The sequence below is a fragment of the Pinus tabuliformis genome, chromosome 9 (assembly GCF_031772625.1).
Source record: "Pinus tabuliformis cultivar Carrire ecotype Pingquan chromosome 9, CPIR1, whole genome shotgun sequence".
NCBI lineage: Eukaryota > Viridiplantae > Streptophyta > Pinopsida > Pinales > Pinaceae > Pinus > Pinus tabuliformis.
The window spans coordinates 1,342,464,888-1,342,481,387 of NC_142307.1; the positions used below are offsets into that span (position 1 = coordinate 1,342,464,888).

General features: G+C 40.1%; 1 protein-coding gene across 5 annotated transcripts in view; it reads right to left on the reverse strand.

Annotated features, from left to right (window-relative positions):
• LOC149153483 (uncharacterized protein At3g49140-like) overlaps positions 1-16,500 on the reverse strand; it is a 297,229-nt gene that overhangs the window by 239,654 nt on the left and 41,075 nt on the right. For all 5 annotated transcript variants that reach the window (XR_016262519.1, XM_089439338.1, XM_089439339.1 and 2 more), the window contains exons 3-7: positions 2,794-3,031; positions 2,551-2,653; positions 2,353-2,417; positions 2,094-2,222; positions 1,875-1,994 (exon numbers count right to left, since the gene is read on the reverse strand). Coding sequence is in view for 4 of the 5 variants with exons in the window: in XM_089439338.1 (XP_089295464.1) it covers positions 1,875-1,994; positions 2,094-2,222; positions 2,353-2,417; positions 2,551-2,653; positions 2,794-3,031 (655 nt within the window). In the remaining variant the exon portion in view is untranslated. The remainder of the gene's footprint in view (positions 1-1,874; positions 1,995-2,093; positions 2,223-2,352; positions 2,418-2,550; positions 2,654-2,793; positions 3,032-16,500) is intronic.

A 16,500-nucleotide genomic window follows, 5' to 3' on the forward strand; every position in this document is an offset into this window, starting at 1 on the left:
GCCCCATGGCTCTCAACACTTCACCTGTAGGGTGTCATAATGCTGCTATAGTGGACTTTGGCCCCAGTTAAGTTTCCCAACCCATGATGAAAACCACCTACCAATTATACACAATGTCCAATGTTGCATCTTCACCATTAGGTACAATAATCATTAGTGCATCTAAGTGAACCAAGCTTGTTAATCAAGGAAAATTGATACTTCATACGGGGCTTCCCTTCCAAATTCAAGGTTTTTATCTCATAATAGTGTTACCTCCCTAGGTAGGAGTGGCTAATACATGACAATATTAAGTGTTCCCAACCCCTAAGGGGAAAGACATATCCATGGTACATCCTTCAATCAATAGGTGGCATGTGAATAATGATGGAAAGGAATGGGGATAAAAGAGTCTCAAGGTCGAATGCCATGGTCAAAGGGGTAGCAATAATGATGAAGTCCACACATTGGGTGTACAAATACCTTCCTCGAGCCATGGGCTAATAGGGGAGGTCCCAATGGACTAGGATTGAAGATTAACCCCCCATTTACGGTCATGGAACAAAACCACGGTCAAAACCCTTCCTTCTCCCAAGTCACCCAACAATCCATGCCAAAATGCCCAAATGAAAAACATGCATAAGCACCAGATTGCACAATGAATAACATACCTTTTGGATCGGATTGTCCACCTTCTAACATGTGCTCTTGACAAATAGACAAGGAAAAATATCACTGATGCAAGTGGCAGAGATAAAATGACACATCACATCGGCAACAAGGTGGTTGTCACGGGTTGTTGGTTGTCAGCTAGAAGAAGATGATTAGGAGAAAGGTTCTCCTGGGGGTACCCACTTTTGGTGGGTAACAGGTGGCATTGACTATTGAACTCATCCATCATGACCCTAGTTAAAATGTACGTTTCACTCAAGCAAAATCATTGATTAGGCACGTTAAGCTTTTCTATCTTATTTTAATGCTTAGAGGGTGATCTTGATGAGGAGGATACTAATATAGGCAATGATTTTGATGTTATGTAGCTATTTGTTGTAGCTTGATTTTTGTACTCTAGAGCCCATTTAGAACCCTTATGCTGATCTATTTTGATTCAAAGATGAATTGTACTCAGTGTTATTTTGGTTATATGCATCCTTTCTATATACATGAGAAACTTTGCATATTTGTGTATAATAATTGGGATTTTTATGGATGCACATGAATTATATGTTCTTTTCAAAATTTGATTATTTTATGAATTTTTTGGTCGACCAATGTTTTGATCTTGTTCTAATAACATTGTTGAGGATGCTATGATCATTTTCCATCAAGCAAACAAGGGGAAATCTGTGGTTTTTATTGCCATGATTCATCTCATGAGATACATTTACTTTTGTTTTGATCTGATTTTGTATCATTCTATCAGATGTTATGACTAATAAAATATCATATTTCAATATCGAAATCAAATGTAACACTTGACATCTTATTCATCTCATATATCGATTTTATTTTCATATTTATGTAGCAATGTGTTTGTTTGATGTTGATGTTGCTTTAGAATTTAGAAAATTGAAAAAAAAATATTAATAATTGACATCTTATACATCTCATATATCGATTTTATTTTCATATTTATGTAGCAATGTGTTTGTTTGATGTTGATGTTGCTTTAGAAGTTAGAAAATTGAAAAAAAAAATATTAACAATTATTTCTGTATTCTGTTAAATTTCCTGATAATTTCTAATAATTTCCGATATTTTCCCCGATATTTCCAATAACTTAAATTTTGGAACCCCAGCAATAAATTGTCGATAATGGTAAATTTAACAATGGTCTTGATATCTACCTTTAAATGTAAATGAAATGAAAAAAATAAATTTAAGTGAATCAGTACCTTGGCTATCTTTTCTGCAAAGTTAATTGGATGAACTTTGTTTGCGGTATCTAGTTTTTCCCAATCCCTTGAGGACTCAGAAATACTTGAGTCATCTCCACTACTAATAGAATTCCCTTCCTACAAAGAATTTAAATAATAATGAGAATGTGTATTTAATACTAATTTTTTTAATGCCTTTACCAGATGGAAAAAATCACTGAATTAGCTAGCACAAACCTCTTCGTCATCCTTATTGTCAATGCCATCAATGTCTTCATTGTTAATCTTATTGTGATCTTCAGCTGCAGCAATATCCTGTTCTCCATATCTATGAATATCATCCACATCCAGTCCTATGAAAACATTCTGGCCACATTGCAAACCAAGTTTGACAACATTGTCCATGGAACATTGCAGACAAAAAGATCAAAGCCTTTGAAGAACACAAGCAGCCAATATAGAGGGAACTTGGAAAGAATTGCACAAGTTCTCGCACCACAGGATTGCTCGCCCTGGGGCTTCGCAGGATATTCCCATTATTCTCAAGCTCAATATAGATGTCTGTAACACTTTATGTCAGAAGAGTAAGTTCATTTGAACGTTAGAAAACACAAATGCCAGAAAACATTGTGAAGTGGGTATAAATGTTGCAACAAAAATACACAAAGCATTTGTAATAAAACATATCAGAGACCTCCATAATCATCAACAATATACTGCAACTCAATCCTGGAAATGTCCTTATGTGGGTCGCTATGTACCATGCCCGAAAAGAGAACAATTGCTCTATGATTGGCCTACAAGTTTTACAAACATAAAGATGTAACATATAAGTAATTTTTTTGAAAGCATTCACTTTACCAAAATCTATAGCATTCTATTGACATTATCAGAAATAATATTCAGCATCAGCTCCTATGAAAAAAATTATAAGCACCTCGACAGTGGTTCTAGCAATTTCAGCATCCGTCAATCTCAAGTCTCCTCTACCAGATTTTTCACACTCATTTACTTCTTCGAGAGGATGGTAACCTAATTCACCTTGGTACTCAAAAGCACCAGATGTTGAATCTGAGTAATATGCAGCAACTTGCACTTTCGATTGCCGAAGATTTTCCGTTTTAGAAAATAAGGAACTATCTGAGGAGCCGAAAGAATGATTCACTGTGTCAAAACTGCCAACAGAACATTCTACATCGTCAAAATTAACACAAAAAACAAAGCATGATAATATATTAAGAACAACAACAAAGAGCAAGCACATAACACAATAATTAGGATTTGATCTTTCAAGTGATATATGCAGCATTTCAATAACAAAAAAAGGGATAACGCAACCATTTTCATTGACAAAATAATGAATAAAAAATGTTTGCCACTATAGGCACATAATCCAATATTTAAAATTACATGCCACTGTGCTTAATGCTTCTATAAAATAAGAGCCGCAGTTCAACTGTAGCACCAACCCAAGGTAGGAAATTTTCCAGTCAGTTACAGGGAATAATCTATATTTTGTGGCTGAACCCAAAAATATCCTCTCCACCAAAAAGTTAACTAAGACTTCGTAGAAATGGGAAATACATACCGTTCACTAAGAAGCATATTAAAAATGATTTAATGGTAGAATAAAAAAATAAGTTACAGTCTTTGCCATCCTATCTCAATGGCTGCAAGTCTAATTGTGATGTCTGCAAGTATCTCACAACTAATGAGACTAATTGCAGAAAGCCAGTATTCAGTGCTATACAAGTTTATAATATGTTGACCACTCAACACACCCATATGGTGCATATGCGGGCACCTTTTAAAATTTTACCTGTTAGGCTTGCAAGTCAGTCAATTCTATGTGAAATTCAAAAGTTCAGCATCCCCCATCCCAGTAGAATTTCGTTGTTCAATTTAAGGCTTCAATGGTTTAAGATACTAGTCGGGCCTTTGTATTCAAGAAAGCCTTTGATTCTTCCAATGGTAGAAGTTCTTTTGAATCGTTTGAAGGTAGTTCTGGTTCATTCCCTTGCTTCGGTATTCAATCTCCTAGGTCCTAGGTCTCCTAGAGTGCCCACCATTTATCCATCATTCAGAAGGAATCTCCTTCGTACCAATAAAATGCATCAGGTGCAGCCTCCCTAGCCTCTGGTCCTTTTGCATCATACATCGAAGTTTCAAGCATACAAATCTTTATTTTCCTTTTTTTCTATCTTATAGCCCCCTTCTGAAGAACAATACCCTGAAAGTCCTTCATTAAATCGTGCGTTCAGACACTTGAAATAGGTGTTCTGAAGGTTGATGGTCAAAGGATTTCATCAAAGATTGTTCATCCTTCCAATGCCCTAGAGGAGGAAGACAAGTAAATCCATTCAAGATTTTCAAGGCTTATCAAAGGAGCTCCCACCCCTCCTATTGTCACAGTCCAAAGACTCAAAGTACTTCATTGTCCTGTGGTTCAAAAAAACAAGGGATGTTGATGATTGTAGGTTGGACAAGTTCTGCACAAGTTTCGTGTCAAACATGCAGGAAGTCGTTCGAGTCTTCTATTTTGTAATTCACTTTATTTATAAAGTGAAAAGTATTTTTGAGTTGCAAAAGTCTAATAGAGTGTATTTAATTACATTAATCATTTAGATTAATCTCAACTGTAGATCTCAATGTGAGATTAGGATTTTGGCAGACTAAGTCTTCAACTCAACTATAAAGGAAGGGCAAGGTAGAGGGAAAAGACATATTGATTCTTCACAAAGACACTTTTGTCCAAAAGTGAAGCAAGAGGCCAAGGAAAGGAGAAAAACAGTGCAGTAATGAGAAGAGTAGCCCAGCAGTGATTGCAGGTTGCAGATCTATCCACGCAGTGAATTCCATACAGTTGTACAAACAGACCATACAGATCTGTATAGCCATAGACAGTTCATACAATCTGTACAGTCATGACTCAACGCAGGTTTCTTAGTTCTGTTTTGCAATATTCTCATCACCAAGAATAAAGCCTCATTTTTTAGGTGTGTTTGTAAGTTTTTTGAGTCATTAATCATAAGCTTATTTGAAGGACATATTTTGTGTTTTGTGTTTTATGCTCCTTTGTTTTTTGTAATGATTTATTGAATAAATTCAAAATATAATTATTTAATAAAGAAGCATAGGACTACTGTTAATTTATGGTATGTTCTATGCTTAGTGCAGTTTACTTCGATTTCTTCTTATTAGCCACTGTTTAGCAATCACATAAAGTAAAATGCTGATAGAACATTAATAGATCGATAGAAAACAAGCCAAGACAAGGGACACAAGATGTGGCGGCTAGCCAAGGACAAACCCCAATGCGGGGAAGCCCTTTGATCAATTCTTCTTTAATCTTCAATAGTTCAGCAGAGAGAAATAGTACAAATTCAGAAATCTGTAATTTTATGACAGCAGCAGCAAACCCTAACCAGTTAAGTCAAATCTGGTCAAACAAGTTGAAATTGACCTTAAATATGTTTGGTCAATTTCCCAGTCATATAGTCCTCCAACAGCAAGAAGAAGCAGCCCATAAACAGCCCCAAAAACACAGTCAAACTGCAGTCAACTGAAGTCAACCTGCTGCCCCAAACTAGGGCAGTCAACGCTGGTCAAACCAGAGGTCAGATTGCCTCAGTTTGCATGCCAAAAATTGCGGCCTGCCTAGGAGAGGCTGCCACACCAAAATCGCACTCCTGAAAAGTCAACGCTTGGTCAACGCTGTCCAAAACGTCTTGCTGCAGCTTCTGCGTCCTCCTTCCTTGCCCTTCTACGTCCTCCTCCTTCCCACATGTGAGCTTCTCTTCCTTGTGTGTAAACCCAATCAGCCAAGGAGAGAAGAGGTGTGAAAGATGAGATGAGTGAATAATGACTCAACCTCACTTGTATTTATATGATATGCTGGGCATGTGTGCCACACATTTAGCTGCTGGCCAACCTTGACAATTTGTCAAGTAAATACAAATAGATTCATATCTCCATAAATACTTGTCGGAATTGGACGATCATTAGATCAATCCTACACCTCTCGACAAGAGGAATCAAGGAAAAATATCAGCTGCCATAAATAAGATGACCCACATAGAGTTTGGTCCCAGTTGCCAATTTTAACACTCCCTCTCAACTAGGGAGAACTCCATCTGCTAATTCTTTTGACTGTCAGTACTATCTCTGGCATCAAATGCATTGTCCTGCACTGCATGGCTCTGCTTTGCTAAACTATGAAGAAGAAGAAATGATCAAGGATGTATCATACCATCCTCCACTGACCCGAAGTCAATCCCAGAGAGTGTGTCATACCACTCTCACTGATCCTAGATCAATGGAGGTCATCCTAGCATAGGGAGTACGGTAGATACAACGATGCATCCATCGATAGTACTACTAAGGTCCCTAACCCAATTTCCCTGCTCATTGATCAAATGAGAGGTACTTCCCATGAGTCCCAAACTGCATGGGTAGGATGCCTCAACACGAGAACTAATCATCCTATCCCTAAGTTGCCATGGTGTATCACAGGGGAAGGTTGAACCTTTCCCCCTGTACATAGTGCACTACTAGGGGAGGGTGAGTCGCCCTATGGTCGCATGTCGCTCCAAGAAGCACCCCAAGCCCCCCGGAGCTCCGAGAGCTCAATGTATGCATCATACACGACCCTTATAAGAGGGTCTCTCAACAACACTAAGTCGTTCTCGGAAAGTCAAGAATTTGACCTTTCCCAAGGGCTTCGTCAAAATGTCGGCGACCTGCTCATCTATACCAATATGTTGGAGCCTTATTGATCCCCTCTGCACTATATCCCGGATATAGTGGTACCTGATATCGATATGCTTGGAGCGATCATGAAATATGGGATTCTCTGATAAACGAATCCTGCTCTGGTTGTCACACAGGATCACAATAGTATCCAATGTAAATCCAAACAGCTCACTGAAGAGCTTCCGCAACCAGACCACCTCACAAGAGGCCATACTCGCAACAATGTACTCTGCCTCAGCAGTGCTCAAAGCCACTGACTTCTGCTTCCTACTCATCCAGGATATTGAGGCAGATCCCAAAGAGAAACAACACTCGGAAGTGCTCTTTCGATCCACCACACTGCCTGCCCAATCAGCATCGGTGTGTCCATGTAGTCTCACATCTCCGACAGTGTATCTCAACCCATGAGTGATTGTGCCACGAAGGTATCTCAACAGATTCTTTGTACCAATCCAATGTGTGTGGTGAGGCTCAACCATATGTTGACTCAACGTGTTGACTGCAAAACATATATCCGGACGGGAGTTCACCAAGAACATCAATGCTCCGGTGAGTTGACGATACTCGGTAGCATTTTGTAGAACGGGTCCGGCAGCACAACCGCTTAACTTCTTGAAGTCAAGCTCCATCAGTGTAGTCACGGGCTTGCAGTCCACCATACCGAATATCTCCAATATCTTCACCACATATTTTCCTTGAGATAGGAAAATCTCCCCTAGCTTCTGCCAAAATTCTAGTCCTAGGAAATAGTGCATCGGCCCCAGGTCCTTCATCTCAAACTCAGAAGCCAACTCCCTCTTACATTTGTGAATGAGAGGGTCTACCCCTGTCAGAAAGAGGTCGTCAACATACAGCACCAGTATGAGAGGTTTGTCATCTTCAACCTTGAAGTAAAGGTTAGGGTCAGCTTCACTCCTAGTAAATCCCAACTTCATTAAGTAGCTATCGATCCTCTCATACCACGCTCGGGGTGCTTGCTTCAGCCCATAGAGGGTTTTCTTCAACCTGCACACGTGAGATTCCCGATCATGAATCTCAAATCCTTCAGGTTGTTCCACATAGACTTCTTCTTTGATCGAACCATGCAAGAATGCGGTCTTGACATCCACCTGATGTAGGTTCCATCCTTGCGAAGCAGCAAGGGCTATGATCGAGTGGATGGTGGTATATCGAGCAACAGGTGCAAATATCTCGTCATAGTCTATACCTTCCTTCTGAGAGATGCCACCAGCGACAAAACGAGCCTTATATTTTTTAGCACTTCCATCAGCTCCATGCTTTATCTTGTAAATCCATTTCGAAGTGACAACTGCTTTGTCCTGGGGTCTAGGGACCACATCCCAGACATCGTTCTTCATGATGGACTGATATTCCTCGGTCATAGCATCCTTCCACAATTGATGCTCGACAACTTCTGCGAACGATGAAGGCTAATTTTGAATGATCATGCTCATGATGGTCAGGTATCCCTGATACCTAGTCGGCTTCTTACTTTCACGGAAAGTCCCTCTGGGTGCAATGTGTCCTTCGGCATCATGAGGTGTCCCCCTGAGCCATGAAGGCCTCTTCCTAGAAGAGGAAGGTTCTTGCAGAGGGGGATCAATAAGATCCATAGGTTCTTCTACATCGGGCATCGTCTCATCTTCCTTTTCCTCTGGTTTCCTGGCAACAGCTTCTCCAAATTTCCTCAGTATAGGAAGAATGTCAACTTTGCTAAGTGCCATACCTTCGTCAAAGGTGACATCCTGGCTAGTCTCGACATCCCTTTGACCAGCCACATAGATTCTATAGCCCTAAGTATTTTCGATATAGCCCACGAAGATTCCTTTCTTTCCAGATGCACCCAATTTATTCCTTTTCTCTTTCGGCGCATGAAAACATACAGGACTTCCAAAAATTCTAAAATGAGATACATCAGGTTTCTTACCAGTGAACATTTCTTCGGGAGTCTTGGAACCCAATGCTTGATGAGGGCATCGGTTTTGCACATATACGGTGGTATTCGCAGCTTCGACCCATAGAAACTTCGGAAACCTTTGATCATGGAGCATAGTACGGACAGCTTCCACAATCATACGATTCTTCCTTTCCGCCACACCATTCTGCTCAGGAGTATATGGTGTTGTAGTCTCCCTCTTAATGCCAGCCTCTTTGCAAAAGTCATGGAACTCATTGGATTCATACTTAGTCCCATTATCAGTCCTTAAGATTTTGATCTTCTTTTCGGTTTGATTCTCGATCAAGGCTTTGAAGTGACGAAACCAAGAGAATACTTCATCCTTCTTTTTCAAGAAGTATATCCAAGTCTTGTGAGAATAATCATCTATAAAAGTGAGGTAATATAAATATCCTCCCAAGGAATTCACAGGCATCATACCAAATATGTCGAAGTGAACCAACCGTAATATATCAGAGGTCTTGCTATGGCTTGAGGGGAATGGTCCCCTTTTGAGCTTTCCTTCGGCCCATCCAGGACATACACCTTCTTGCTCTAATTTGAACTCGAACATCCCAGTCGCCATTTGTCTCATATCGGGTAGAACTTTATAATGAAGGTGGGCAAACCTCCGGTGCCATAGTTCAGACTGAAGAGATGTGTCACAAGTCATGACACCGAATGGACTTCCTCCGACATGATATAAAGAGTCAACCCTAAACCTAAGAGTGAAAGCATCTTTGAAATTCTTTTTCCATACATGTACCTTGCCATCGATGAAGGCCACCTTGTAGCCCTTGTCTTTCATTGCCGAAAGGGACACCAGGTTCTTTTTGAGACCAGGTACATATAGGACTTCTTGCAAATGAATTGTATTACCCTAATTCCATTATAGAGAGACATTCCCTATGCCTTTCACAGGATATTTGGAGTTGTCCCCAAGAACAATTTCCAGGTTGTTCTCCTTCTCTATCAAATTAGAGAGAGCTTTTTTGTAACCAGTGAAGTGCCTTGAGGCACCACTATCAATAAGCCAATTTCCCAGCGAGCCCGGGGGAGCAATAGTAGAGGGTCGCTGGTAGATAATATTCATCTTGCTTATTGTTAACAACGTTAGATTCATACCTGGAGTTTCTTGCCTTCTTGGAGGGTTGACCATTTCCTTGATTTTTGTCATTCCTTTTTCCTTTGCCATTGAACCTGCCCTTCCTTTTATTGTTGTTGGAATTGCCTCAAGAGTGATTTTGATCATCGTCATGAGATGTGTCCTTTCTATCAAGGCACTCCCTCGCATAGTGGCCAATTTTGTTGCAAATGTAACATCTACCTTTCCTTCCACCTTTCGGTCCGGCCTTTCCCTTAGATCTTGCCCCGGAATTATTTCTCCTTTTAGCATGAGAGGAGAATGCAGCGGGATTGCCTCTAAGTGCAGGCATTTCCTGCTCTTCCATCCTTGTTTATTCTTGAATGCATCTCGCCATCAGTTCCTCAAATCCTGGGATTACATTATTGTTGAGAAGAGTGGTTTTGAATATATACCATTCAGATGGGAGCCCTCCGAGAGTTGTGATGGTCAGTTCCCTGTCAGGAACGACTTCCCCAATCGATAGGAGATCATTCTTGATCTCGGTGATCCTTAAGAAGTAGGCTTGCATACTCTCATCTTTGCCCTTTTTAATTTCCTTCAGCTTATTTCTAAGGAACAAAACTTGATTTGCATCACTAACTATCGTAGATTTCCTTGGAGGTGGTCAGTTCGGAAATGTAGGCCACCAGGCGCTTGTCGATAGAGTCCCGGATGATCTTCTTTGCTTTGACTTCTCCCCTGGTCCACTTGTTCCTAGCAGCAACGGATGCATTTGATGGAGGCTCAACGATTCTGCCTCTCACATGGTCCAACACTTCTTGCTCTTCCAATGTTAGATCGAGAGACATCTTCCATCCGTGATAGTCAGACTTCTCAAGGAGCTTGTCTTCAACAGGGAAGTGTGATGAGAACCCCATGAAGCTTTTAAGATTGCTTCAACAGCCTTCGATAATTGCTCGTGCTCTTGCTCTTGCTTGGGCTTTGTCTTCACCTCAGCTCTGAGACCATGTTAATTTATGGTATGTTCTATGCTTAGTGCAGTTTACTTTGATTTCTTCTTATTAGCCATTGTTTAGCAATCACATAAACATAAAGTAAAATGCTGATAGAACATTAATAGATTGATAGAAAACAAGCCAAGACAAGAGACACAAGATGTGGCAGCTAGCCAGGGACAAACCCCAATGCGGGGAAATCCTTTGATCAATTTTTCTTTAATCTTCAATATTTCAGCAGAGAGAAATAGTACAAATTCAGAAATCTGTAATTTTATGACAGCAGCAGCAAACCCTAACTAGTAAAGTCAAATCTGGTCAAACAAGTTGAAATTGGCCTTAAAAATGTTTGGTCAATTTCTCGGTCATCTAGTCCTCCAACAGCAAGAAGAAGCCCATAAACAGCCCCAAAAACACAGTCAAACTGCAGTCAACCTGCTGCCCCAAACTAGGGCAGTCAACATTGGTCAAACCAGAGGTCAGATTGCCTCGGTTTGCATGCCAAAAATTACAGCCTGCCTAGGAGAGGCTGCCACACCAAAATCGCACTCCTGAAAAGTCAACGCTATCCAAAACATCTTGCTGCAGCTTCTGCGTCCTCCTTCCTTGCCCTTCTGCGTCCTCCTCCTTCCCACGTGTGAGTTTCTCTTCCTTGTGTGTAAACCCAATCAGCCAAGGAGAGAAGAGATGTGTGAGAAATGAGATGAGTGAATAATGATTCAACCTCACTTGTATTTATATGATATGTTGGGCATGTGTGCCACACATTTAGCTGCTGGCCGACCTTAACAATTTGTCAAGTAAATACAAATAAATTCATATCTCCATAAATACTTGTCGGAATCAGATGATCGTTAGATCAATCCTACACCTCTCGACGAGAGGAATCAAAGAAGAATATCAGTTGCCATAAATAAGATGACCCACATGGAGTTTGGCCCTAGTTGCCAATTTTAACAACTACATGGTATTAGAGCAAGTCTGATTAAAAGATCGAACAGTAGCAATTTGTGTGCAAATTGTTGAAAATAGTAGCGAGAGGTCTTATTGACTTGTGCCTTGGTCAAGAAAGATCACAAACAGTCCTTCCTTTAGCATGCACGAGTTCGTGGTGAGAGGACGAGTTCATGTAGCAGTTTATTCATGCGCAGAGTTGGAGGCTCAGTTTTGTTGTTCTCCAAGTGTAAGTTCAAATTTAGAAGAATACGAGTGGTAGCTTCAAGTTCTAATTGAGGCAAGGACGAGTTGAAGAGTCAGTTTGACTTAGTTAACAAGTCAAACTCAACTCGTGTTCTAAGTTTGGGTTTGCCAGATATAGCATGATCGAATTGTTTGAAAGGAGGACGAAAGGCACAATTGTATCATTATTGTTTGCACGGTTTTGTGTGAGGAGAGCTTCTTGCTAGGAGAGCGTATTAAGAAGAAGCCTACACGGAGATTTGAGAGAGAGAATTCCTTGCAGGTTTGCGCTGGGATTTTAGGAGTGAATTCCTAAAGAATAGGAGCCTATTTTGCACTAGGAAATAGGAGATTTCCAGCGCTAGGAAATAGGGATAAACTCTGCAAGGAAAGAAGAATTCGTTCAAGCTTTCTTGCAAGGAGTTTCAAGCTTAGTGTAAGCAGTGAGAATAGTGAGTTTTCTATTGAAACAAATTGCCTTGTAAAGAGATCTATTTTCTCAATTTCGGTCAATAAAATCTACATCAAGGAGAGGGTTTTCCCAGCTGGGTTCCCTAGATAAATTATTTTGTTGTTGTGTGACTTTGGTTTTATTTATGTTTCTATCTGCTACTTATTTAGAGTAGAGAAATTTTGTGTCTTGGTGAATCGAAGTCAATCTCAGCTTGTTCATTCAAGCAGTTGCAGAATTTCAAAGAAAATCTACACAAATCAGAGATGGCATCACCAAGCCTCAAGTTCCAAGACAAATTGGATGATGCCTCTAATTTTCTATCTTGGAAGGTAAGGGTTACCCTCTTGTTGGAAGAGAATGATCTTTGGGACATCGTGAAAGATGTGGTGACACCACCGACAGATATGCAACAGTTGGCAACCCAACAAGGAGGAGGTAAAAGTCATACGGATGATCATGGATACCATTAAAGATCACTCGATCCCTCACATATCTGAGAAGAACATTGCTAAGGAGATGTTTAATGCACTAATAAGTCTCTACCACAGTGAGCACATTAATAGGAAGATGACCTTGTGAAACAAACTCAAATCCGTAGAGATGACTATATTTGACACCATTACTAGTTTACCTAATGAAGATCAAAGGAATTCATGATCAACTTGCAACAGTCAGAGGGAAGGTGGAAGACAATGAATTGGTGAACATGGCATTGAATGGATTTCTAGTTTCATGGGGACCATTTATCCAAGTTGTTTGTGCTCATGAGAAACATCCCAATTTTGAAAGATTGTGGAATGATTGTATCCAAGAGGAAACTTGAATGGAGTCAAAGACTAGCAAGAAAGGTGGTGCAAAAGCTTGGCCCTGTTCGGTCAGACAAAGAAGGGCAAAGGAAAAGGTTCCAATAATAGTAAGGGATAGAGCGAGGAGCCATAATCATAGCCAAGAAAAGACTTGAGTAAAATCAAGTGCTCTATTTGTCATAAGTTTGGACAAAATGCATCACAATTTCCAAAAAAGAAGGGCAAAGGGAAGCAACAATAGAAGTAGGCAGCAGCCTTAGGAGAAACTCAATTGAACGAATTTGTTGCCATGTTTGGGAAAGAATTCTCATTGGTATTCCTTTCTACCAGCGCAGTTCCAAGGAATGTGTAGTATGTGGACAATGGCTCATCTCGTCATATGACATCAGCTCGACAGTTGTTTTCCAATTTCACAAAGCAGGACCCTAGAGTACATATTGAGCGTGGTGAGGATGTCAAGTAATTTGTAGCAAGCATTGGTACTATTTCCCTCCAACTCGAGTTAGGTAACACTTTATACTTTAATGATGTGTTATTTGTTCTAGGTCTAAGACAAATTTTCTTTCAATCTCAGATATGGAAGACAAGGGCTTTGTAGTAGAGTTCAAGAAAAATGTCTTTATCAAGACAAAATAGTCTAGCCCAGAAGCAACACAAGTGACTGGGGTTAGAGAAGGAAATTTGTACGGACTATACGGCGAGCATGCTTGAGCCCTGGTTCATAGCAGTAATAGCATGTACAAGTTATGCCACAATAGGATGAGGCACCTGCATTATAAAGCATTGCCTATTCTGAGGGAGATAGTCACAGGACTTCCAAATTTCAACATTGAGCAACAGGGAGTATATAGAGAATGTGCAGTTGGTAAGCATGTCAAGGTTGTTTTGCCAAGTAGCGAGCACAAGTCTAAGGAGATTCTAAACTTGATTCATTCAGATATTTGTGGACTAATGTCAGTAGCATCAATTTTGGGAGGTATTTACTATGTTTCCTTTATTGATGATTTCCATTACAAAAGTGGATTTATTTCTTCAAGATGAAAGATGAGGTCTTTAGTAGGTTTCAAGAGTTCAAAGCTCTTGTTGAGAACTAGAGAAGAAAGAAGATCAAGGTTTTGAGATCAAATAACGGGGGTGATTATATCTCCAAGCAATTTCAAGGATTTTTGCAAGTAGGCAAGAATAAAAAGGCAATTAACAATTTCATACAGCCCACAGCAAAGTGGGGTTGCAAAGCAAAAGAACCAATCCATCATAGAGACTACTAGGACCATGAACCATGACCAAGACTTGCCCATGTTTCTTTGGGCAGAGGCATGCAACACAATTGTCTACATCCTAAATAGTTGTTTGCACAGGATCTTGGAGGACAAGACACCAAAGGAGGCATTCACCGGTGTGAAGCCAAAGCTGAGTCATTTTCACATCTTTGGTTGTCCAATTTATATTCACTTACTTGTGGAGAAAAGGAGCAAGTAGGAGCCCTCTAATAATAATGGCTTATTTGTGGGTTACAATGAGACTCCAAAGGCCTACAAGATCTATATTCCAAGACAAAGGAAAACAAAGGTAAGCAAGGATGTAAGTTTGAGGAGCAAGAAGTTATGAAGTCACCCAAGACACAAGAAGTTTCTAATTCAGGTGAGGAGGAGATATTAGCCTCTTCCAGTTTTGTCAGGAGACCTCAACAGTTCAAATAGACATCAAGGGATGCTCAAGAGTATGTTGAGGCTCTTAAGAGCACAATCAGAGACAACAAGCCTCCAAAGAAGTTTCCCTACTATGTGGCATTGATGAGCAACATCATTGATTCCGAACTGTCCAGTTTTTAAGAGGCAGTAGACTAGAAGGTATGGCAGGATGCCATCTTGGAAGAGTACACTTCCATCATGAAGAATGATGTTTCGGAGATACTGCAAGGACTAAAGGGGAAATCAGTTGTGAGTTCCAAGTCGCTCTACAAGATCAATCATGTTGCAAATGGCAACATTGAGAAATTCAAGGCTAGGTTTGTGACAAGAGGGTTCTCCTAGAAAGAGGGAGCGGACTATGAGGAGACTTTTGCTCCAATCGCCAAGTACATTTCCATTAGAGTTGTTATGTCTATTATCTCAATCATGGGATGGAGGATACATCAAGTGGATGTGAAAATAGTTTTCCTTAATGGGATTTGTTGCCTCAAAATCTAGCAGGTCTTGTAGAGAGGTGCTCTACAAGGCAAGCACTAGACCAAGTGACAACAATGAGGTAATGTCCCATTCACCACAGCCACTACCACCAACTCTTTATGACTTTCACCAATGGGAGGCTTCCTAGTATATAAGTCACCTATAAGAGATATTATAGGCTTAGAGGTTTAAGGTGACACAATAGGTTTCCAAAGGATCGCTCTACTTAGTACAAGGCCCAACTAATGATAAAGAGGCAATTTGTATCCCTTAGAGAGGCCTAATTAGGGCATGCTAGACCTACGGTTTGAGAAGTAGCAAGCAAGATGGAATATCCTATAGTCAAGGTGCCTAAGAAAAGGTTTCCAACAATGAATATTAGTAAGCCAAAGGCATATGAAACCATCAAGAAGCCCTCAGTTGAAGCTTAACCAAACTAGGGTTTCTCCTAGGGCAAAATAGTTAGGGCAAGAGATATCAAGGTGATAAATGGATGGATTAGCCACCAAGGAGGTTGATTTTGAGGCAACCAAATGTACCCTTGATGTTGAATCCTTTCAAACCCAAAAATTCCTCTCTTAGACAATTTCACTCCAAGCCCTAATTGAGCCATTTATCCTTAAGAGGGCCGAATTTAGAGACAAGAGAGCGAAATTCAATTTATGGATAAGATCAGGGTTGCTCACCAAATTGACAAGGCCAGTGCCTAGTCTTTGGGTGGATGGAGTCTATGCATGTTAAAGATTAGCTAAATCATGCAAAGGATTAAGGATGTTTTGATGCCTTAGCACAAAACCCTAGCTATTATCTTTGTGAGGGATCAAAGACACTAGGGAGAGCTATAATAAAAGTTCACCAAGGGGATTACCATTCACATTCCATACATCAATAATGCATAGAATCGAGATATCCAGGTTCTATATAATTAGTCTTCAATAATCAATGGTGCAGTAGAAAAACCCTAGATAACCATTACATTCCATACATCAAACATAAAATCAAGAATTCATCAATGACAACGTACACTTACAAGATGAAATGCATGAATAATCCAACATTGATCCAAGATAACTACTCCAAAGACAAGAAAGTAGCTCCAACACGCAAAGTACTCCATACCTCACATCTCTCTAAAGATACAAGAGGCCAAAAATCTCCTATGGAAGGTCGAAATAATCCAAGTGATGATGATTAAAATGACATGATCCTCATCTCTATTTATATGAGGACAAACTCTAATATTAGCCTAAAAGCCCCTAGATACGAG